The sequence below is a fragment of the Prionailurus bengalensis genome, chromosome C2, assembly GCF_016509475.1.
Source record: "Prionailurus bengalensis isolate Pbe53 chromosome C2, Fcat_Pben_1.1_paternal_pri, whole genome shotgun sequence".
NCBI lineage: Eukaryota > Metazoa > Chordata > Mammalia > Carnivora > Felidae > Prionailurus > Prionailurus bengalensis.
This window is the reverse complement of record NC_057350.1, coordinates 83,989,043-84,012,940: the sequence shown is the minus strand read 5'-3', so window position 1 is coordinate 84,012,940 and position 23,898 is coordinate 83,989,043. Positions and strand designations below refer to the sequence as shown.

At 37.3% G+C, this 23,898-nt stretch overlaps 1 protein-coding gene across 3 annotated transcripts in view; it reads left to right on the top strand.

Moving 5' to 3' along the window:
• YEATS2 (YEATS domain containing 2) overlaps positions 1 to 23,898 on the top strand; it is a 116,509-nt gene that overhangs the window by 52,399 nt on the left and 40,212 nt on the right. For all 3 annotated transcript variants that reach the window (XM_043594782.1, XM_043594783.1, XM_043594781.1), the window contains exons 9-15: positions 3,842 to 3,886; positions 6,358 to 6,538; positions 10,721 to 10,960; positions 12,417 to 12,575; positions 14,212 to 14,315; positions 15,941 to 16,048; positions 16,564 to 16,746. In XM_043594782.1, the coding sequence (XP_043450717.1) occupies positions 3,842 to 3,886; positions 6,358 to 6,538; positions 10,721 to 10,960; positions 12,417 to 12,575; positions 14,212 to 14,315; positions 15,941 to 16,048; positions 16,564 to 16,746 (1,020 nt within the window). The remainder of the gene's footprint in view (positions 1 to 3,841; positions 3,887 to 6,357; positions 6,539 to 10,720; positions 10,961 to 12,416; positions 12,576 to 14,211; positions 14,316 to 15,940; positions 16,049 to 16,563; positions 16,747 to 23,898) is intronic.

Here is a 23,898-nt window from a genome sequence, read left to right as displayed (position 1 = left end):
AGGCTCTGAGCTGTCAGCACGGAGCTCAATGCAGGGCTCGAACTTGTGAACCATGAGATTATGACCTGGGCCAAAGTCGGATGCTCAACCGACTGAGCCACCCAGGCGCCCCAAGACACAGTGTTTTTAAAAGGACAGTATTTAAGTTTTTTTATCAGTTTTTCTGGAAAGCTTAATTTTATTATTATGTATTGATAGGCCTTCAGGCCTTAAACACTGTGTTGTGACCATGTGATCTTTGTATTGGAGTATTTTCCCTTTTATTGCTGTGTTAAATCTCAGAGCCATCTTGGATTCTCCCCTCTTTGTTCTAAATATTTGTTCAGTTGCAGACTATTATTTCTTCATCATCTTTCTTAGATTCTACCCTTCTCCTTTCCTGCTCTTGCCTAGGCTATTATTCTAATATCTCCTGATTAAGTTCTTTAGTTCTAATCTGTCTCCTTTACCCTAAATCCATTCTGAGCACCATCAGATTAGTCTTCCTGAAATAGGAAAACCATTATGCTGTTCCTCTCTGAGAAACCTTCATTGAATTCCCTTTACTCAAGTTCAGACTTCCCTGACTCTTCAGGGCTCCTCACATTTTGACTCAACACACTTTTTTCCTACATTATCTCACACTAATCCCCTGCATGGACATCCTACTCCAGCCAGGTCAGTTATTCACATCCCAGAAATGCCCTGGGCCTTCTTCTCTTGTGTGTTTGTTTGTTTGTTTGTTTTTAATAATGCCTGTTTGAATTCTTTCCATTCTTCAAGTTCAAATTCCTATGTAACTTTTCCTGACTAAGCCCATAGTGATCTCTCTGTATTTTGAAATGCTGCTGGAATGCTTAACAATCTATATTTGATACTGTAATAATTACATTATGTACTAAGTACTCAAGTATTAGAGGTATGTAAAATTTGAAGTTCCCAGAATCTATGAAATTCCCACATCCTGAATCCCTGATGAACCATCACCATGGAACACAGTAATTCCCAAAACAACCCTTTTATCCATTTTGTAAATAAACTTTTGGAAGATTCTTCCATAAATTTAACTAAAACTGTCCTAGTTTGTCCTAGTTTGATTTTATTTGTCCTAGTTTGATTTCTAGAATAGCACAGGACAGGACTTTGTGTTGTTTTATAAGAATCCTAAAAATGTTTAATGACGGCCTTCATGGCTCTTCTTAAATCCTTTCCAGGCAGAACCTATTCTTCTTTTTTTTTTTCCTTAACATTTATTTATTTATTTGTTTGTTTATTTATAAATTTTTTTTTAAAGCTTATTTATTTTTGAGACAGAGCATGAACGGGGGAGGGTCAGAGAGAGGGAGACACAGAATCTGAAACAGGCTCCAGGCTCTGAGCTGTCAGCACAGAGCCTGATGTGGGGCTCGAACTCATAGACCGTGAGATCATGACCTGAGCCGAAGTTGGCCGCTTAACTGACTGAGCCACCCAGGCGCCCCAACATTTATTTATTTTTGAGAGAGAGAGACAGAGCATGAGCAGGGGAGGGGCAGAGAGAGAGGGAGACACAGAATCCAAAGCAGGCTCCAGGCTCTAAGTTGTCAGCACAGAGTCCAACGCAGGGCTCAAACCCATGAACTACAAGATCATGACCTGAGTTGAAGTTGGACGCTTAACCAACTGAGCCACCCAGGCACCCCCAGGCAGAACCTATTCTTATAACATTCCTTGTACACAGTGCTTTCTAGTTTCTTATGCCATTTGGATAACAGTTCTAGTTTATCAATGTCCCTCATAAAGTATGGTCCCAAGAGTGAAACATAGGCCACTACAGATTACAGCGAGACTATTATTTCCATGCTGTGGAGAATATGAACATAAACTAAACAAAATAGGAACAAAAAAGGAACAAAAACTAAAAAAAAAAAAAAAAAAAAGAAAATGGACATAGCCTAAAATTGCCCACGTCATTAAAAAGAAATTTTTTTTAATGGTTATTTTTTGAGAGTGAGAGAGAGAGAGAGAGAGAGAGCACAAATAGGTGAGGTCCAGAGAGAGGAAGACACAGAATCCAAAGCAGGCTGGAGGCTCTGAGCTATCAGCACAGAGCCAGATGCAGGGCTCGAACCCATGAACTATGAGATCACGAACTGAGCCGAACAAAGTTCGACGCCCCACCAACTGAGTCACCCAGGCGCCCCGCCCATCTCCTTTTAACAGTCATACTGTTGGCTAAGGTTTAAGTATTAAAATTCTAGATCTCGGGGCGCCTGGGTGGCGCAGTCGGTTGAGCGTCCGACTTCAGCCAGGTCACGATCTCGCGGTCCGTGAGTTCGAGCCCCGCGTCGGGCTCTGGGCTGATGGCTCAGAGCCTGGAGCCTGCTTCTGATTCTGTGTCTCCCTCTCTCTGCCCCTCCCCCGTTCATGCCCTGTCTCTCTCTGTCCCAAAAATAAATAAACGTTGAAAAAAAAATTAAAAAAATGAATAAAAATAAATTCTTTTAAAAAAATAAAATAAAATAAAATTCTAGATCTCCTCCATGGAACGAGTATGAATTCACCCTGCATTGCCTTTTTTGTTATGAAACTAGTTCTCATGACTGAGTTGTCATGTCTGTGTTGGCTGCTAAGGACCTCAGCCAGAACTTGAAATGTACTTTTTGCAAGTCTTAGAGTTTTCTATTTACTGATTAGTAAATCATCTTTCCTTTTTACCAAACTTAATAGTTTTCCCCCATTGATCTTACTGTGTAATGTTTATATTGATAAGCTCCACAAATCCTCTTTTTTTTTTTTTTTTTTTTTTTTGGTGAGGATGGAGGTTTGAGTGCTTTATTGCAAAAAGCAAAAATGCTGTTGAGGAATAAATTGTTTATGCTAAGCAAAAACTTTTTCTGATTTTTATCTTTATTGAAATACAGTTGACATAGTGTTATATTAGTTATAGGTATACAGCATAGTGATTTGACAATTCTATACGAAACTCAGTAAGTGTAGTCACTGTACAAAGTTACTACAGTACTACAAAGTACTACAGTACATTCCCCATGCTGTACTTTTCATCCCTGTGACTTGCATAACTGGAAGATTGTACCTCTTAATCTCCTTCACTTATTTTGCCCAACACCTTACCCCTGTCCTCTCTGGCAAACACCAGTTTGTTCTCTGTATTTGTAGGTCTGTTTCTGGTTTTTGTTTGTTCATTTGTTGTGGTTTTTAGATTCTACACATCAGTGAAATCCTATAGTATTTGTCTTTCTCTGCCTGACTTATTTCACTTAGCATAATAGCCTCTAGGTCCATCCATACTGATGCAAATGGCAAGATTTCATTCTTTTTTATGGCTAAGTAATATTTGTGTGTGTGTGTGTACAGATTATTTTTTTAAAGTGATAGTATAAATAAAATACAGAAATAAGAACTGAGCCTTTTTGTATGTAGGTGTAAATTTTGTTTATGTTACATTTTTTACATCATCTTTGTAAACACCATCTAAATGGCTATAATACTTCACAGTTGATGGTTCAGGATTTACTTAAGCATTCCTCTATAGCTGGACTTTTATGTCTCCAGTTCATGGCTATAGTAAACACCATTTTGTGTAAAACTTTCTCCATTTTTAGATAGTGCTTAGAATGTTTTTAGAAGTATATAGTTTATATTAAAGGTATAATAACTGTATGGTTGAGGTTGTTTTTATTAATTTTATTCATCCCTCCAATTCAGAGGGTTTTTATCGAAGTGATGAATAGATATATTATGAAAAAATAGATCCTATGTTACAAAGACTTGTGGTGAAAGGGGTTTTAGATGAGATTGTATGCTAAGATTTATAAGTAAGCTTAGTGAAACTTTACACTCTTCTTTTCTCTTTCAATAGCTGGATAGAACTTACACTGGCCTGCAGACTCTTGGAGCAGAGACGGTAGGTTTTTCCTGCAGTATTATTTGGGAATAAGTAGAATGAAAATTGATCTTCATTTTTAACTGGAAAAAAATGAGTGCTGAATTTTTTAAAGAGTTTTTCTTCTCCCTTTTTAAATTAAAAAAAAAGATTAAAATGCACATAAAGTATCATTTTAACAATGTTTAATTGTACAATTAAGAGGTATTAAATATACTCACATTTTTGTGCATGTATTGCTATCATGCATCTCCAGAACTCTTTTCCTCTTGGAAAACTGAAACTATACCCATTTACAGTAACCATTCCCCTTGCCTTTCAACACCTGGCAAACACCCTTCTACTTTGGGTCTCTGTGAAGTTTTGACTACTCTAGGCATCATATAAGTGGAATTATGCAGTCTTCTTTTTTTTTTTTTTTTTTTTTTTGATTGGCACATTTTACTTAGCGAAATGTTCTCAAGGTTCATCTGTGTTGTAGCGTGCATCACAATTTTCTTCCTAAAAAAAGCTGAATAATATTCCATTGTATGTATATACGTTTTGTTTATCCAGTGATCTGTTAATGAACACTTGAGTTGCTTACATCTTTTGGTTATTTGAATAATCCTGCTAAGAACATGGGTGTATAGCTATCTGTTTGAGTCTATGCTTTCAGTTCTTTTGGGTACATACCCAAGACAGTGGAATTGCTAGATCATATGGTAGCTCTATTTTTTTTTTTTTTTTGGAAGATTTTATTTTTTAAAGAAATCTCTATACCTAGCATGGGGCTTGAACCTACAGTCCCAAGATAAGTAGCTGTACACTCCACTGACTAAGCCAGCCAGGTGCCCCATGGTAGCTCTGTTTTTAATTATTGAGGGACAGCCACAGTCTTTCTATAGCAGCTGTACCATTTTACATTCCCACAAACAGTGCACAATGGTTCCAGTTTCTCCACCTGTTTTCCAGCACTTATTTTCTATTATTTTGATAGTGGCCAAACTAATGAGTGTGAGGTGGTATTTCATTGTGGTTTTGATTTGCATTTTCCTAATGATTATTGATGTTGAGTATCTTTTCATGTGTTTATTGGCTGCTTGTATATGTTCTCTGGAGAAATGTCTAGTCAGATCCTTTGCCTACTTTTGAATCAGGTGTTTGGTTTTTCGTTTTTGAGTTTTAGGAGTTCTCTGTATTCTTGATATTAATTTCTCATCAGATCATTCTGTGTATTATTACCTATTCACTCTGTTGGTCGTGTCCTTTGATGCACAGAAGTTTTTAATTTTGATGCAGTCCAGTGATTCTCTTTTTTCTTTTGTTGCCTGTGCTTTTTATATCATATCCAAGAAGTCATTGCCAAATCCAGTGTCATGAAGCTTTGCCCTTATATTTTCTTCTAAGTGTTTTACTGTTTTGGGTCTTCTGTTTGGGTCTTTGATCCATTTTGAGTTAATTTTTGTATATGGTGTGAGGTAAGGTCTTCTTTCATTCTAATGCATGTGGATATCCAGTTTTCCCAGAACCATTTGTTGAAAAGACTGTCCTTTTCCCAGTGGTCTTGGCATTCTTGTCAAAAATAATTTGGCCATATATATGAGGTGGCATTTTATTCCAGTGGTCTATATGTCTTCTCGATGCTAGTACCACATGGTTTTGATTACTATAGTTTTGTAATAATAAGTTTTAAAGTCTGGAAATGAGACCTCCAACTTGGTTCTTCTTCCCCATGCCCTTCCTTCCACTTGTTTTGTTGTTGGTAGTGTTCATGCTATATCAGCAGTAGCCATTATAGTTAGAATTAGCCAATTAAACCTTATTCTGTTTAGGGAAATGTGCTCTGTTGTATCAAAAGATACTTATTGAGCATGTACTATATAGGAGACATTGGTCCTGGTAATGGGGATACAGAGAGATAGCTGCTGTTCTTAAAGAGTTATATTCTTGATAGTGTTGAGAATGAGAAGAAGATATAAAGATACTTATTGAGCATGTACTATATAGGAGACACTGGTCTTGGTAACGGGGATATAGAGAGATAGCTGCTGTTCTTAAAGAGTTATATTCTTGATAGTGTTGAGAATGGGAAGAAGATATATAGTAAACAAAAGGAAATAAGTGATACAAAGAAGAGAGTAGCTGGGGGACAAGGGAGTTGCTTTAGCTAGGTTGGTTAGGGAAAGCCTCTCTGAGAAGGTGACATTTGATTGAGACTTGATGAGAAAGAGGCAGTCATACAGGGATTTGTGGGGGAAGAGTGTTCTAAGGCATAGAAACAGCAAATAGTCCCAAATTATGTGATTGGTTTCACTGGGTTATTTATCTATTAAACCAAACTAGATTACATTCTGGGGTAAGTCCTTTAGTTCTTAGATTGAAATTGCCTTTGAAGTATGATTAAAAATCATTTGTTACATCTCTTAGAGTACCACGTTCTTAGACAAGCTTGGGGCTTTCTGTGACACTGATGATGGATTCATGAGTCCAATTGTTGCCTGATTGTGTAGGTAGTGGATGTTGAGCTCCACCGACATTCTCTTGGAGAAGACTCCATTTATCCTCAGTCTTCCGAGTCAGACATCTCTGATGCCCCACCATCTTTGCCTTTGACCATTCCAGCCCCAGTGAAAGCTTCCTCACCGATAAAGCAGTCACATGAGCCAGTACCTGATACTTGTGTGGAGAAAGGTAATACATTTTTCCTTATATGGAAATGAATTTTTCCTTGTACAGAGGAATCACTCTCTGGGGCATTCCTTTCTCTCATTTGCATAATATGATATTGAACTGCTTCCTGTAGAGACTGAGGAGTGTATGGAAAATAAGTTTTCCATAAATAGGCATGCTGCCTCTACCTATACAGTCCAGTTGTGAAAATAGCCAAATTCTTATTCTCAGAAAAAATTTTTTCATGAAGTTCTACATGTTTTATAGAATATAAAACTTACTAAAAGACATTAAATGTTCATTTTTTGATGATTATAATGGTTTCTTCTGATATGTTACAGGAAGAGTTTTTGGTTGTGTGTCTAGTTGTGTGAACAAGAAACTGAATGTTAAGTATCTATTTAAAGTACAATGTAACAACTGACACCACAGAAATACAAAGGATTATAAGAGAATATTATGAAAACTATTTATGACAACAAATTGGACACCCTAGAAGAAATGGATAAATTCCTAGAAACATAAAACCTCCCAAAACTGAATCAGGAAGAAATTGAAAATTTGAACAGACCAATTACCAGCAGTGAAATTGAATCAGTAATCAAAAAATGCCCAACGAACAAAAGTCCAGGGCTAGACAACTTCACAGGTGAATTCTACCAAACATTTAAAGAAGAGTTAATACCTATACTTCTCAAACTATTCTAAAAAATAGAGGAGGAAAGAAAGCTTCCAAATTCATTCTCTGAGGCTGACATTACCCTCACACTGAAACCAGATAGACACTACAAAAAAAGGAGAACTGCAAGTCAGTATCTCTGATGAATGTAGACACAAAAATCCTCAACAAGATATTAGCAAATCACATCCAGCAATTCATTAAAAAAATCATTCACCGTGATCAAATGGGATTCATTCCTGGGGTGCAAGTGTGGTTCAGTATTTGAAAATCAATCAGTATGATACATCACATCAACAACAGAAAGGATAAAAACCGTATCATTTCAATAGTTGCAGAAAAAGCTTTTGACAACATACATCATTCTTGATAGAAACCTTCAACAGAGTAGGTCTAGAGGAAACATACCTCAACATAATAAAGGCCATATATGAAAAAACCCACAGCTAACATCCTACTCAATTCCCCTAAGGTCAGAAACGAGAAAAGGATGTTCACTCTAACCACTTTTATTCAACATGGTACTAGAAGTCCTTGCCACAGCAATCAGACAAGAAAAACAAATCAAAGGCATCCAAGTTGGTAAGGAAGAAGTAAAACTATCACTGTTTGCAGATGACATGATACTATATATAAAAAACCCAAAGACTCCACCAAAAAACTACTAGAACTGATACATGAATTCAGTAAGGTCGCAAGGTACAAAATCAATATACAGAAATCTGTTAACATTTCTATACACTAACAATAATAATAATAAGCAGAAAGAGAAATCAAGGAAACAGTCCCATTTACAATCATACTAAAAGAATAAAATACCTAGGAATAAACTTAAGGAAGTGAAAGATCTATATTCTGAAAACTGTAAAACATTGATGAAAGAAATTGAAGATGACACAAGCAAATGGAAAGATACTTGATACTCATGGATGGAAGAATAAATATGTTAATGTGTCCAGACTTCCCAAAGCAATTTAATGCAATCCCGATGAAAATACCAACAGCATTTTTCATAGAACTAGAACAAACCCCAAATTTGTATGGAACTATAAAAGACCCCCAAAGAGCCAAAGCAGTCTTTAAAAAGAATAAAACAGGTGGTGTCACAGTCTCAGATTTCAAGATCTGTTACAAAGGTGTAATAATCAAAACACTATGGTACTGGGACAACAGCAGACACATAGATGAATGGAACAGAATAGAAAACCCAGAAATAAACCCATGCTTATATTGTCAATTAGTTTTTGACAAAGGAGGCAAGACTATGCATTGGGAAAAAGACAGTCTCTTCAACAAATGGTGTTGGGAAAACTGGACAGCAGCATATAAAAGAATGAAACAGGACCACTTTCTTTCACTATACACAAAAACTCAAAATGGACTAAGGGCCTAAAATGTGAGACCTGAAACCATAAAAATCGTAGAAGAGAGCCCAGGCAGTAATTTCTCTGACACCTGCAGTAGCAACATTTTTCTAGATATGTCTCCTGAGGCAAGAGAAACAAAAACAAAATAAACTGTTGGGACTACATCAGTATAAGAGCTTCTGCACAACAAAGGAAACGAAGAACTGATACAACTCAAAAAAAAGAAATAATTCAGGTAAAAAAATGGGCAGAAGACATGAACAGACATTTCTCCAAAGAAGACATACAGTTGGCCAACAGACACATGAAAAGATGCTCAACATCACCCATCATCAGGGAAGTGCAAATCACAATCACAAGGAGATATCATCTCACACTGGTCAGAATGGCTAAAATCAACAATGCAAGAAACAGCAAGTGTTGGCAAGGATGTAGAGAAAAGAGAACCCTTGTGCACTGTTGGCTGGAATGCAGACTTGTGCAGCCACTGTGGAAAGAACAGTATGAACGTTCCTTAAAAAATTAAAAAATAGAATAACCATATGTATGATGCAGTAATTCCACTATAGGGTATTTGCCCAAAGAATACAAAAGCATGAATTTGAAAAGATACACACAGTATTATTGCAGCATTATTTACAACAGCCAAATTAGGAAGCAGCCCAGGTGTTCATTGATGAATGGATAAAGATGTGCTATATATGTACAATGGAATATTACTCAGCCATAAAAAGACTCAAACTTGCCATTTGCAACATGGATGGCTCTAAAGAGTATTTAAGTTCTTTTAAGTGGGTTTTTTTTATTTAACAAGTGAGCTATTAATTAGCAAAGTTGTCACAAAGCAAAAACAGAAGTCAGAATCTCATATGGAAATAGTTATAAGGAAAGAAATGAAATTCAAAGCAGTCAAGTTTCATCTCCAGGAATTGGTGCAGGTAAAATGTTTACTAGGATGTATGGTTTCAGCTAAGGGAGAGATTAAGTTTATGGATTATATATAGAAACCAGAGTGACTAGTAATAAAAAAATAAATAAATAAGTGGAAGTCCGAGAAAGACAAATGACATGTGATTTCACTTATATGTGGAGTTTTAGGAACAAATGAACAAAAAAAGGAGACCAACAAAAACAATAGACTCTTAATTATAGAGAACAAACTGATGGTTACCAGAGGGGAGATGGATAGGGGAATGGGTGAAATAGGTGATGAGGATTAAGGGTACACTTGTGATGAGCACTGAGTAATGTTTAGAGTTGTTGAATCACCATATTGTACACCTGAAGTTAATAGAACACTGTAATATAAGATTCATCATCAGCAAATGTATTTTGACTACGGTATTTTTTCATTTAATAAGTATATAAGTATATCATTAAATCACTTCTGTTATATAAAACTGGTTCTAAATGGCATCAATTTACTCTCTCAGCCTATATTTTAATGTGATGTTAATAATTTAGTCCTTTTATAAATTTTAACTATTCTTTAAATTTCAGTTGCATCTTCTTCATGGGCATTTAGCAAAATAGGGCATTATTAGATTAAGCAAATGCTTTCTTTTTTTGTTTTTAATTTTTTTTTTTTAACGTTTTTTAATTTATTTTTGAGACAGGGAGAGACAGAGCATGAACAGGGGAGGGTCAGAGAGAGGGAGACACAGAATCTGAAACAGGCTCCAGGCTCTGAGCTGTCAGCACAGAGCCCGATGCGGGACTCGAACTCACGGACCGCGAGATCATGACCTGAGCTGAAGTCGGACGCTTAACCGACTGAGCCACCCAGGCACCCCAACAAATGCTTTCTTTTGAGTTTTTCTTTTTTTGTAATTTATAGTTTTTCAGTTCATATAAAAAAATGGCAGAACATAATACACTTGTGTACTTTTTATATTATACATGCTTTATAGTTAATATTTTCTAATTTTTTGAAAGAAGCATTTTAATAAAATGATTCTAAACATAATAATTTACATTTCACCCAAAAATGTATAAAGCGTTCGTACATATGCCAATTGTGTTTTTTACTAGTGAATGGTTTAAAGATGATTGTTGAAATAAGGGATCTTTATTGTTTCATTCTTTTCCCACGATAGTAAGGTTTTACGATTTCTAAGCAATTTCTGACTTGTCATTGACCTGTTTCCTTTCAAATAGGATTCCCAGCCAACACTGAAGCTGAGAGACACACTACATTTTATTCTTTGCCGTCTTCATTGGAACGGACGCCCACCAAAATGACAACATCCCAGAAAGTTACTTTTTGTTCTCATGGCAATTCAGCTTTTCAGCCAATAGCGTCAAGCTGCAAAATTGTGCCACAAAGTCAGATTCCTAATCCTGAGTCACCTGGAAAGTCCTTCCAACCCATCACCATGAGCTGCAAGATTGTTTCAGGTATATAGGTGATGTGTGTCAAGTTGATGTGTATAAAAATTGTTGGAATGACAGAATGTATTATGGCTTTCTTTTTTTAAGTTCTTTTAAGTAGGGTTTTTTTTAATTTGACAAGTGAGCTGTTAATTAGCAAGTTGTCACAAAGCAAAAACAGAAGTCATCTCATATGGAAATAGTTAAAAGGAAAGAAATGAAATTCAAAGCAGTCAAGTTTCATCTCCAGGAATTGGTGCAGGTAAAATGTTTACTAGGATGTATGGTTTCAGCTAAGGTAGAGATTAAGGTTATGGATTATATATAGAAACCAGAGTGACTAGTAATAAAAAAAAATTAGAGGCCTTTTGGTGTGGAGTTAAAGCTTTACAGGTGGGAATTGGTTTGGGATTGAAATGTCTTTTATACTCTCTAACTACACAGAACATTACTCATTTCTGTTATCAGTGGGTAGTTCTGAGCCTTCACTTTCACTAAAGTTGAATTGTCCATTGTCTCATGACAGTCTCATGTTAGGTAGGCTTCTGGTAGGAATATACTTTATGGTTTTGACTGTACCACTTCAGAAAAGACATGAAAGAGAGTCTGCAGAAATATCTAGGCAGTGGGAGCCTTCTGTATATGAAGGGAGAGAAAAGGAGTCTTTGGTGCTAAAAACAGACAACTAAGCAGAAATATCTAAGTTTTTGAAATTCATGAAAGGTGAAGGACGTATAATTTTACCTACAAGTTAGAAGCATTTTGGAACTTGCTGCTTCAGAGGTGAAATAGGCTGACATAGAAATTGGTTTGAAGTTTAGAGAAATTCATGGATGACACATTTGATCGATACAAAAACCATTGAGGATATTTAACGATACGTGGGTAACCTTTGAGAGTGTTCTGTGGGAACAGGTATCTCCGGATTGTAGCTCTGACATAGTATTGGCAGACTTGTTTTGGGTGGGTGAATTTCCTATTTACCTATTGGAAATTAATTGTAAATCAAGACTCCTGCCTGGTTTGTGAGTCTGGCTGTTCACTTACTTATTTCCTCTAATTTTAGTGTCTTTGAGTGTAACCGTAATTATAACAATCTGCCCAAGTTGTTAAGAGTTTTATTTAGGGATTCAGTGGTTTCACGCTGTTATATAAAGCTCTGCTTTTTGAACTTTAATGTGCCTTGGGATGGGTGTATGGGGGAGAATCTTGTTAAAGTACAGATTTATATTTAGCGGGTCTCGGCTAGCATCTCAGAATCTGTTTTTCAAAAGCTCCCTGCTGATGCAAAGATGTGGAGAGGGAAATACACTAATCCTTACTTCAGCTACACTGCTGCTGTTGCTCATTGTCTGAAATACACAGTCCCATTCTCTTTTCCCTGGTAGACCTGCCCCTCTTGCATTATCTTCATCACCTTAGATGGGTTGAGTAGATCTCTTTTGTTTATTTGGTTTCTCTTTTCTTTTTGTTATTAATAAAGGTTCCCCCATATCAACTCCAAGTCCATCACCGCTGCCTCGAACCCCAACTTCCACTCCAGTCCATGTGAAGCAAGGCACTGCCAGCTCTGTCATTAATAATCCCTATGTTATCCTGGACAAGCCAGGGCAGGTTATTGGAGCCACCACTCCCACTACAGGTGTGCGTTTGATCAGTCTTTGTGTTATCCCAAAGGTTTGATCTTTCGTAAAGATGAAATCTTAGTGTGGACTTAGTAGTCATGTAATGGAGTAATGAAATCTTTATAAAAAGAGGAGGGGATCTGGAATAGTAACTCCAGTGCGGTTTCTTTGAGGGAAGATGTACTTTTTGTAAAAGTTGTATTTTTTAGGAATTTTTCTTTTTAATTTCTAAAGAGTAAAAGTGGGCCATAATTAATTTTCTTTAAAAAAAAAAAAAAGATGTTTTATTTTTATTTGGAAGATAATTCTTTTTTGGGCCTGCAAGCAATGTAGTTATTTTCCAAATTAAACTTTAGAAAAAGAATACCTTTGTGGACCATGTATGTGTTTCACCAGTCAAGTAAAAAAGTGATCTCTACTTTTCTGTGAATAAGGTAAATTTTGTGTGTGGGAAGGAAGTTGAACTCTGCAGTTCTAAAAAGGGACCTCTGATAGGAAGAGTAAGAATTGGATTCATTGTGTTTGTCACCATAATCTATAACTACAGAGGGCTTTTCAGGTTTTTTTGCAGTATTTTCATTAACATTATTTTATGTAGTCCCTTCAATTAAACTATGTAAACACATGCTTCTAAGTTTCTGTAGCTTTAAGAGAAATAGTGAAAAGAGAAGTGACTACAATGAGACTGATTTTTTTTTTTTTTTTTAAACATAATTGATTTAACACATGAATGTATGTTGGGTCTTTCCAGGTACTTTTTTTGGAAAAGTTAGGTCCTTTAACCATGATTGTAACTGTGGAGCTCCTTTAAAAATGCTGCTTTCAGGGGTGCCTGGGTGGCTTAGTTGGTTAAGTGTCGGACTCTTGATTTCAGCTCAGTTCATGCATGATCTCACAGTTCGTGAGTTTGAGCCCCATGCGGGGCTCCACACTGAGCATGGAGCCTGCTTAAGATTCTCTCCCTCCTGCTCCCTGTGCCTGCGTGTTCTGTGTCTCAAAATAAATAAACTTAAAAAAAAAAAAAAAAGGCTTTCAGAAATTACTCAATAGCCTTTTGGAATGTATTTAGAGATGCCAAATAGGAATCTTTGAGGGTGTTTAGTTTTAGGAATCAGCCAAAAGTCTTTGTAGGCAAGTTTGGTAAATGGAGCAGGTGATCAAATACCATTTTGGTCTTGATTTATTGTTGGCTACAGATAATGAGACTTACTGTTATCAGTCCCTAAAGGCAGTTGTATAGATGGAATATAAAATGTTTAATGTTGGCAGCACTTTGGAACAGGTCTAGCCTCCTGTGAAACTACTTTTATGGAGCCAGCATTCACTTGAATGCATACATTTGGCACATTGTTAAATAACCAATATCATTATGTTCTGGTGTCTCTATTTAAATAGCAGAGTATATAATGTTTACTTATTTATTCTTCTACATGTCCTTACTAGTTTCTTGTCTATTTTTAGGTTAATGAGGTGGTCAACTTCATAGGAGGAATCTCTAAGCGTTTTTTCTATAATAATTTCATGGTTGTGAGTTTTCAGCCTTTGAAAATGAAAAATATTGGGGGAAAAGGGAAGGTTGGTGGAAAATACTTTAAAGTTACATTTTGTAAATTTTACTTTGTGCTTTATTTTTAAATATGCCTTGCTTATCAGGAAGTCCTACAAACAAGCTCTCTACTGCTTCTCAGGCCTCCCAAGGAACAGGTTCCCCTATTCCTAAAATTCATGGAAGCAGTTTTGTAACATCTACTGTCAAGGTAATACTCTTATTGCATTATTACACTTTGCCAGTTTCTAAAGACAGTAAGTTCAAGCTCAGCAAGAATTTAAGTAGAATCTTCAAGCTAGTAAGAATCTTGAAGACCATCTACTCCAGACTCCCCTACCTTACTCTTGACCTTTTCCTAGTGTAGAAAGTGTTTTCTCAATACTTCCATCAGTTGGACAGTTGGTATCTATTTGAAAACTTACTATGATGAGGAGGCAGCTATTTTGAGGGGGGGGAGGGGTCAGTTTTGTTACACATTTCTCCTCATAAAATTTTTCCTTATTCATCTGGCAGTATATGTCTTTTCTTCCTATATTTGTACCAATAAGGAGTAAATACATTTTTTTTCTAGGTGTCAGCCATGTAGTTACTTGAAAATGATTCTTATCTTTCCACAATTTTTTTCTTTGTCCTCTCCCCCGCCTTCTTCAGAGTAAGAAGGCCTTTAAAATTAGAACTTCAGGTATGCTCTGACTTGTTCATCTAAGAGTGCTAGGTATCTGCTCATTGTTTAGCAAAGATAGTCCCTACTGTTTGGTTAGTTATTCAGCTTACTCATCATGGTCATGGCTGCCCAGAGACTTTGAGGTATAAACTCATGTGTGAGAAAGAACTAAGAATTCAGAGATCATCTCCTATGTGACTAGTGCTAACACAACATTTCTTATATGTAAGCAGTTAATGGTGATGCTGTTGAATAGTTTTCTGGTCCAAGGTGACATTTTTCCGAGTTCAGTGCTGTCTGTGAGCACTGTGTTACATGAATGCCTAAATTGTAATAATTGCCTTGAAGGCTGTAATTCTCTGCCAGTCTGTTTTTTAATGTTTGTTGATCTTTTCATTACACAGCTAAGCAGTGTTCTTAACTTTGTTACTTGTCCCTAATTTATGGCAAATTGCCTCTGAAATTTACAATTTGTATTTGAGAATTAGAGACAAGTGACATTAATTTTGAATGTTGACCTTCATTGTTTTTGCATTTAATAACTCTTCAGGTTCTTTTTGTTGTCTTTTAAATACTTATTGAAAAATTTCTGCCTGTGTTGGGTATTTATTTGGAGTAAAGATAAGTCAAGTTGTGTAAGTACTATTGAAAGGGTATAAGTACTAAAACACTCCAACCACCTGTTACATTTATTTATTTAGTGCCTAGACTCTAGGGATAGAAAAGAAATAAAGTACAGTGTCAGTCTTCTTCAGTGGCTTACGACCTGGCAGGGGACTAGACATGTACACCAATGAGTCAGTCAAATGTTAGATAAGACTCTACATTGTTGGATAAGAGTCTACATTGTATCTACATTGTAGATAAGAGTCTACAAATGTTAGATAAGAGTCAAATGTATGATAAGAGTCTTTCCAGCCTGTGAGGGGCACAGATGAGTAGGTTCTTGCCAGGTTATAGCCTTTCCTTGCATTTGGTTTCTAAGACAATATTAAAATGCAAGTGTGGGGGCTTGGAAGACTCCAAAGAGTTTTGAGCTTTTAGTTTTCTTTTGTGTATTGGTTATGTTGCTAGAGGATGTCACAGATTTATATTAAATATAAGTGACTGGGATATCTGAAATCACTTATTGTATCATAATTGAACAGTGTATATTTTTACATACACAGCAGGAGGATTCTTTGTTTGCATCTATGCCACCTCTTTGTCCAATTGGGAGTCACCCTAAGGTTCAGAGTCCCAAGCCTATCACTGGAGGACTTGGAGCTTTCACAAAAGTGAGTATTTGTTAGGGCATTATCCCATGAGTTGATATGGTTTTGTTACATAGTAATTTTTGTGGCATATTGGAGTTGACGGACACTACCTTACTACATGTTACTTTTTAGTATGCCTTAATTCTTAAGATCTTACTTCTGCAACATGTTTTCATTTATTCAGTAGTGTCCACAGGGCAGCCTTTGGAGTCCAGCAAGATGGTAACTCCAGAGAGCACAAACGTTGTGTGTGTTTGTTTCTTCTGCCATTTGCCACCAAAATCCAGAACAAATGGACTAGGTTGCAGAAATACAGGATCAAATCCAGATCCTACTTGTGGTCCTTTTGATAGCTCTTATGGGCTATATTTAAGCGGGATTTTTTTGTTTGTTTTGTTTTTGTTTTTGTTTTACTCTTCTGGTGGGGTCAATTTTTATAGAGCTTCATTCATTCATTCATTCCTACAAGCTGAATAGATTCAGATATTAGTGGCTTTTTTCATGGAATGTTTATTCAGTGTCATGTTTGTTGCCAGGTAATCATCAAACAGGAACCTGGTGAAGCCTCTCATGTGCCTGCAACAGGAGCTGCCAGCCAGTCACCACTCCCTCAGTATGTGACTGTGAAAGGGGGTCACATGATAGCTGTGTCCCCTCAAAAACAGGTCCTAACTGCTGGAGAAGGGACATCCCAGTCACCAAAGATTCAGCCCTCCAAGGTTTGAATTGGGTAGGGATGGGGAGGTCATTATGTAATTGAACATTATTTGCCTAAATAATAGGCAGGTGCTGACAAGATTCAGGTGATAGGATTGCTGATTCCAGGAAAACCTGTAGATGGAAGCCATGTTGGAGAAGCAAGTCAGTCAATGTTAAACCCATCTGCTCTTGGAGTAATCTTTGACAAGAGCAGGGGTGTGTCATGTAGAGGGCCCCAGAACAGTTGAAGAGGCAAAGGGACACTATCATCTGATAATAAAGGTGATAGACTTCATGTACACAACTTCCCACTTGATTCAAGTGTAAAGGCCATGGGACCAAGGTCTACTGTTTTCTTTATTTCTGGTAGGCAAGTGCTACAGTTTACACCTCTGATGTTCAGGCTGTGTGATCTCTTTACTGACTCTTGACTCTTTTTTTTTTTTTTTTTTTCCTGATTCTTGACCCTCGAGAGAATTTATTTGTTTCATAATTTGGAGATGTGAGGAATTAATATATCAAGAGAACTATAAAATTGCATGTAGATTCATGTTTTCCTGCATTGGTTGTGCTTATGAGTGCCTGTGTGTGTCCTCTTCTCACACGCTGTCTGTAATTTTCAAACAGCCTTGTAAGGTGGATACTCTGAACCCCATTTTACAAACAAGGAAGCTGTGGCTCTGAGGGGTCAACCAACTTCCTTAAGAGTATATAGCTAACAAGTGACACAGGATTTGAACCTAGGTCTGCTGATTCCATAATCTTCCATTGCAGAGCTAATTAAAATTTGTGAGCCATTGTCTGGAACCTAAACACGCTTTTAGAACATAGTTAAATTATCTCATTTTGGGGGCAGATACATTGTAAAGCTATCCAGAATATTACATGAAGTGCTTTTCAACTTGAAAGCCAGCCTATCTAGGGATAGATGAATTGCTTTGAGAAGAGTACTTTAAAATAGAAAAATGGTTTTAGATATCTTGCTTAGTTTAGATAGCTACACATGAATTGAGACAAAAATTCATGTTCTAAAATCTGTATGGTTCTAAAATTTATAAGAATCCATTAACCACTTTCCCAAATTTATCTGGTCATGACTCATCTGATGATTAAAATATATAGATACTGACGCTCAGTTGGTTAAGTGTCCAACTTCAGCTCAGGTCATGATCTTGTGGTTTGGGAGTTCAAGTCCTGCATTGGGCTCTGCACTGGCGGTGGGGAACCTGCCTGGGATTCTCTCTCCCTCCTTCTCTGCCTCTTTCCCACATGGACACGCATTCTCGCTCTCTCAAAATAAGTAAATAAATTAACTTTAAAACGTATAGATGTAGATACTGAGGCCCCCATCTCAAACTTTCTGAATCAGAATCTTCTTAGGGGCCCTAGGAATCTGGATTTTTATTAAGCTATCCTGCTGACTCATGTGATTAGGCAAAATTAGGAACCACCAAGCTATAGCATCTTATTTGACTTTGGGGCTTCTCTAGCCAGAATCACGAAGACAGGCACCCCCAACTGCTTCCCAGTGCTCCATTTTTTTGGCCTTAGGGGTAAGCCTTTTGGCAAAGTCCTTTCTGTTACTATTATTTGGGCTTGTTACTCAGACACATTTTACATGTTCTTCAGAATCTAATTTGCTTCACCAAAGATACATGGAATGTCTGGTTTAGGTTTTTGAGTCAATATAGCATTGCTGTTTATGCTCAGAAGCTCTGAGCAAATTAGTTTCACTTTTTTACACTTTGCAGTTTGCACATCCACTCCTCTGTGTTGCTGAACAACTGTATTGGCTTTCTTGTCACATTGCCACCTACTTAATGGCAATGCAGAACTAAGAAAAAATGGATGGGTTTGTGCTAGAATGCCCTGAGTAGAGTTTAAGGGCACCTGAAAAAGGCATAGAAGAGTGTGAAAGAAATGCGCAAAAGCAGAAGACCGTGAGAAAAGACATTTCCTGTTTACCTAGGAAATTTAGTGTATGCTTTGGACTCCAGATAAGGAGCTGTCTACAAGTACAGACTGTCCCTGGTTATTGCTGAAGTGCCTGCCCAGAAAGCAGAAGCGTGAGCAAAATGATACTGTTTTACCTTCCATTCAACTTTGGCACAATAGAAATACAGCTTATCTTTTTTCATGAAAGTAGAGAGGTGCTGTTTTAAGGGACAGCTAAGTACTTAGTGGGTTCCTGTGAGAAAGAACCAGTGTGGCATAGTAAAAAGAATCTGAGCTTTGGAGTTAGAGCCTTTTCCAGATCTCAGCCACTCCTTGCTTGTGTGACCTGGGCAGGTTTGTCTTCCTAAACTTTGTTTTTTCATCTAGTAAAAGGGAGTAATACCCTCCTCTGCCTTTCAGAGTTATAGGAGAATTAGAAACCATTGTACATGAAGGACTTAGCACAGAGTGAGCGCTTAATAAATGATAGTAGCTTAAATGACTACGGACAAATCCTATGTAAATGTGCAGGAGTACCATGTACTTATCATTAAGTACTAAATCATAATTGGCCATACTCTTCAGTGTCTGGAGAGAAAATTGCATACATAGAATCCTTACTTTCTGGTTGTTAAAGTAAATTCTGACTTGCAAAGGTCTGTACAGAGCACAAACAAAAACACTGAATCAGAGCATGAATCAAAGTGAAATATTTACAACACTATAGAACAAAGGGTGTCTGCTTTGTGACACTAAAGGAAGTTAGGAATGCAGAGAGAAGTGTTGTGAATGGGAAAAGTTCACGTTCTAGGCCAAAGTGTTATATTGTTAAAAAGAAAGAAAGAAAGAAAAACTAATTTGAGGTTATAGTGACCTACTTAAGAGTCTTCCTTATGATGTCTGTAGACAGCTGTGAGTAGGATTTTCCCCAGTAGAATTCCAGACTTCCTCATTCTCTCTTTTTTCAAACAAGATGGGGGGAGTTGGGGGGTGCTAATCTTGCCAGTGGTATGCTCCTAGTGGATAAGCTCTGCTAATCAAAACTGCCCTCCTGTGGCCAACTTGGGATACCATATTTTATTTAGCTCTTGGGAGAAATTACATATGTCATATCCTGGAAATTTTGAAGCCGTTGAGTGAGAATAGAGGTTGATACAGCTGAGAAAAGCAAGTTAAGATGCATGGAGTTTTAGAAAAGAAAATAGGTCCAATCCATATGTTTCCTTTAAGATTTTTTTTGCTTTCTTTGTTGGTTTAGGAACACGAAAATAGGGGCGCCTGGGTGGCTCAGTCGGTTAGGCGGCCGACTTTGGCTCGGGTCATGATCTCACAGCTTGAAGGCTCATAGGTTCGAGCCCCATGTTGGGCTCTGTGCTGCCAGCTCAGAGCCTGGAGCCTGCTTCAGATTCTGTGTCTCCCCTCTCTCTCTGCCCCTCCCCTGCTCATGCTCTGTCTGTCTGTCTGTCTGTCTCTCTCTCTCTCAAAAATAATAAACATTTTAAAAAATTTTAAAAAAAGGAACATAAAAATAGATGATGTGTAATTTAGTTCATGCAGTGAATTATTAAATTTGATATATTCAGGGAATGTGAAGACTCTTGTCTTGGGAAAAAAAGTCTGACTACTATAAAAGAGAAATACAAAAACCAGAAGCCTAAGTTTTTGTCTCACTCATCAAAGACCAGTAGGCAGTTCTAGTATGTTGCTTCGACAATCATCAAGAATCTAGACACTCATGTCTTGTTGCTCTGCCATTCTCAAAATTTGGTTCTCAGGTTATGGGCTAATATAACCATTTTATCTCATGCCACCATGTTTGCATTTCTGGCCAGCAGGAAGAGAAAAGGAGGTGTAAGGAGGCATAACCCAAAATTTGCACTCATCACTTCTCTTCCTATTCTTTTAGCCAGAAATCAGAAGACCAGCCCTAGGCTAGGAAATATTCTATGTGGCCATGTCCACATAGCTAAAAACTGGGGGCTCTCTTACTATGAGAGAGAAAGCAAGAATGGATATTGGGATTCAACTGGCACTTTGTGCCGTATTCCAAAAATGTTTTCCTATGTTAAGAAACTTTTTTTTCCATAAATGCACAGAAGAGTTCTTGATTGGGGTGCCTGAGTGGCTCAGTTGGTTGAGCATCTGACTCTTGGTTTCACCTCAGGTTATGATCTCGGTTTCTGGGTTCAAGCTCTGCTTTGGGCTCTGCGCTGACAATGTGGAACATGCTTGAGATTTTCTCTCTCCCTCTCTCTCTGCCCCTCCCCTGCTTGCTCATGTGTTTGCTCGCTCTCTCTCAAAATAAATAAACTTTAAAAAAAAGCTGATTAATAAAAAGAGTTTATACTTCCACATCTGTAGGAGAAGTGACTATGCCCAGCTCTGGCCACAGCGACACTCCATGTTGCATTCAGAATGAGGCTTATACAGTCAGAGTAGAGAGATCTGGATTGTTTTAACCACGCCAGTATAGCTGGGAGGATTTTTCTTCTCTAAGTTAACTTGCTTTTCCCCGTTGAGTCTTTGAGTCTTTTCTTCTTCCTTTCCATCCTTCCTTTCCATCCTGCCTTAAACTTACATGAAAGTGGAGAGACTTTTGTAATAAATCCTATAATGCCCATTACCCAGTTTCAACAATTATCAACATTTTGCTAATCTTATTTCTCTTTCTAGGATATTTTAAAGCAGATACCACCTGGTATATACTTTAATTTCTGTTTGACTAAATGAGTCTAGGATTTAAGACTAAGGTCCTCTGCCCTAGCCAAATGCTTATCCATTTGGCACTCTCTATCCTTTGCATCTCCATGTAGCCTCATAGATTACTGTTCTTCAGTTAATTATAACGAGTGCCATGGGGAGCAGCAGCTATCATTTACTGTGTTCATCATACTGGCTAGGCATTTGATAAACTTATCCTCATTTATGTCTCATGATCTTATCCATGTTTTATAAATGAGTTGTCTAAGGCTAAAGCTCACAAACATTAAATAACTTTTCCAGCTACAAACTAGTGGAACAAAACTGGGAGACCAGGTCTGACTGCTTATAAAGTCCTGTACTCTTTGTTCTTTGTTACACGGTGATTTATAACACTTGATTAGGGGACCGTTTTCTTCACATCAGTCATACTGTCCAAGCATGTGGCCAGTGTGTTTTACTGTATTCACATTCTTTGAAAAGAAACCATGTATGATTTATTAATTATTTAACTTAAAAGTTTCATTCATCAGTTGCATGTTTATCATTTATCTTAGGTAATCCTGTTATTTTTAGTTGAAAAAAGATGCTAAAATTTCAGTAAAATACAATGATATAATCAATACCCATGTATCCTCCACCCCAAATTAACACGTTCATATTTATTTCATCTCATATTTTCTCCTAGTAAAACATGACAGAGTTGAAGTCCACTTTGTTCTTCCCCAGAGCCGCACTATCATGAATGTGAATGTGTAGCTTTCGAGTTCATACTTTGTATTGCATAAATCCATAGCCATAAATAACATGTAATGTTGTATATTTTGAAGATTTACGTAAAATATATTTTTATATATATATTCTGTTTTTCTTCAGCTCCCCTTCCATTCAGGATTTGTACTGTCAGTCTGTTGATGCTGATACATGTAGTTCTAGTGTATGCTATTCCATTGTCTGTCTTATACCACAGTTTATCCATTACTCTACCTGTAGACGTTAAGTATGTTGCTACGTGTTATAGGTATTAAGTTTGTTGACAGTTTTTTGTAATTATAAATAATGCTATCTTGGACATTATGTTCCCTTGAGCACGTGTCTAAGATTTCTCTAGGATATATTTCTAAAAGTAGAATTGTTACAACATGGAGTATGTGAATTTTCAATTTTAGTAGATATGCCAGTACCTCTCTGGAGTGGCTGTACAAACTTACTTTTCTTTCATCAGGGAACAGATAGATGTTCCTGTTTCCCCAGACCCTTTAGCCACTTCTTGGTGTTATCAGACTTTAAAGTTTTTGACTCCAATCTGATGGGTGAGAAGTACTTATGCTTTCTCATTTTCACTTTTAGAGAGCAGGTCTTTGGGTATTCTTTTAATCTTGTAAAAGACTCTTTGCAACTAGTTCCTGGTGAGAAGTTCTTTTTTATGAAATAAAGAACTGGGAAGTGGAAACCCTGACCCAATTTACCATTAATTGAATTGTTTCTTGTAATTAACATCCTCTATTGACTTTGTCTGAAGAGTTCTGTAGTATTTCCTTACTTGAAAGAGTTCACTTTATAATATTTTCAGAACCAGATATTTTCAAGTTTCATAATTTGGGTATTGGGTCTTTTAAAAAAATATTCTTGCTTAGACCTTTTAACCAAATGTTGACCTTTAAGGAAATGAAAAATTAGAAGTATTTAGAAAAAGATGACTTTTCTTAAAAATCAGTTGGAAGAAGGGGCACCTGGGTGGCTCAGTTGATTAAGTGTTCGACTTAGGCTCAGGTCATGATGTCATGGTCTGTGAATTTAAGCCCTGCATTGGGCTCTGTGCTGTCATAACTGCTCAGAGCCTGGAGCCTGCTTCAGAGTCTGTGTCTCCCTTTCTCTCTGCCCCTCCTCTGCTTATGCTCTGTCTCTCTCAAAAATAAATAAATATTTAAAAAATCTTTTAAAATGTATATTAAAAAGAGTTGGAAGCAAATACATTAAAAATATCAAGAGGTTATTTCTGGGGCATCTGCCTGGCTTAGTTGATAGAACATGCAACTCTTGGTCTTGGGGTGGTGATTTTGAGCCCCATGTTGGGGGTAGAGTTTACTTTAAAAATAAAATTGAGGGGCGCCTGGGTGGCGCAGTCGGTTAAGCGTCCGACTTCAACCAGGTCACGATCTCGCGGTCCGGGAGTTCGAGCCCCGCATCGGGCTCTGGGCTGATGGCTCAGAGCCTGGAGCCTGTTTCCGATTCTGTGTCTCCCTCTCTCTCTGCCCCTCGCCTGTTCATGCTCTGTCTCTCTCTGTGCCAAAAATAAATAAACGTTGAAAAAAAAATTTAAAAATAAAATAAAATAAAATAAAATAAAATTGGGGCGCCTGGGTGGCTCGGTTGAGCGTCCGACTTCGGCTCAGGTCATGATCTCACAGTTCGTGAGTTCGAGCCCCGCATCAGGCTCTGTGCTGACGGCTCGGAGCCTGGAGCCTGTGTCACATTCTGAGTCTCCCTCTCTCTCTGCCCCTTCCATGCTCATGCTGTGTCTCTCTCTGTCTCAA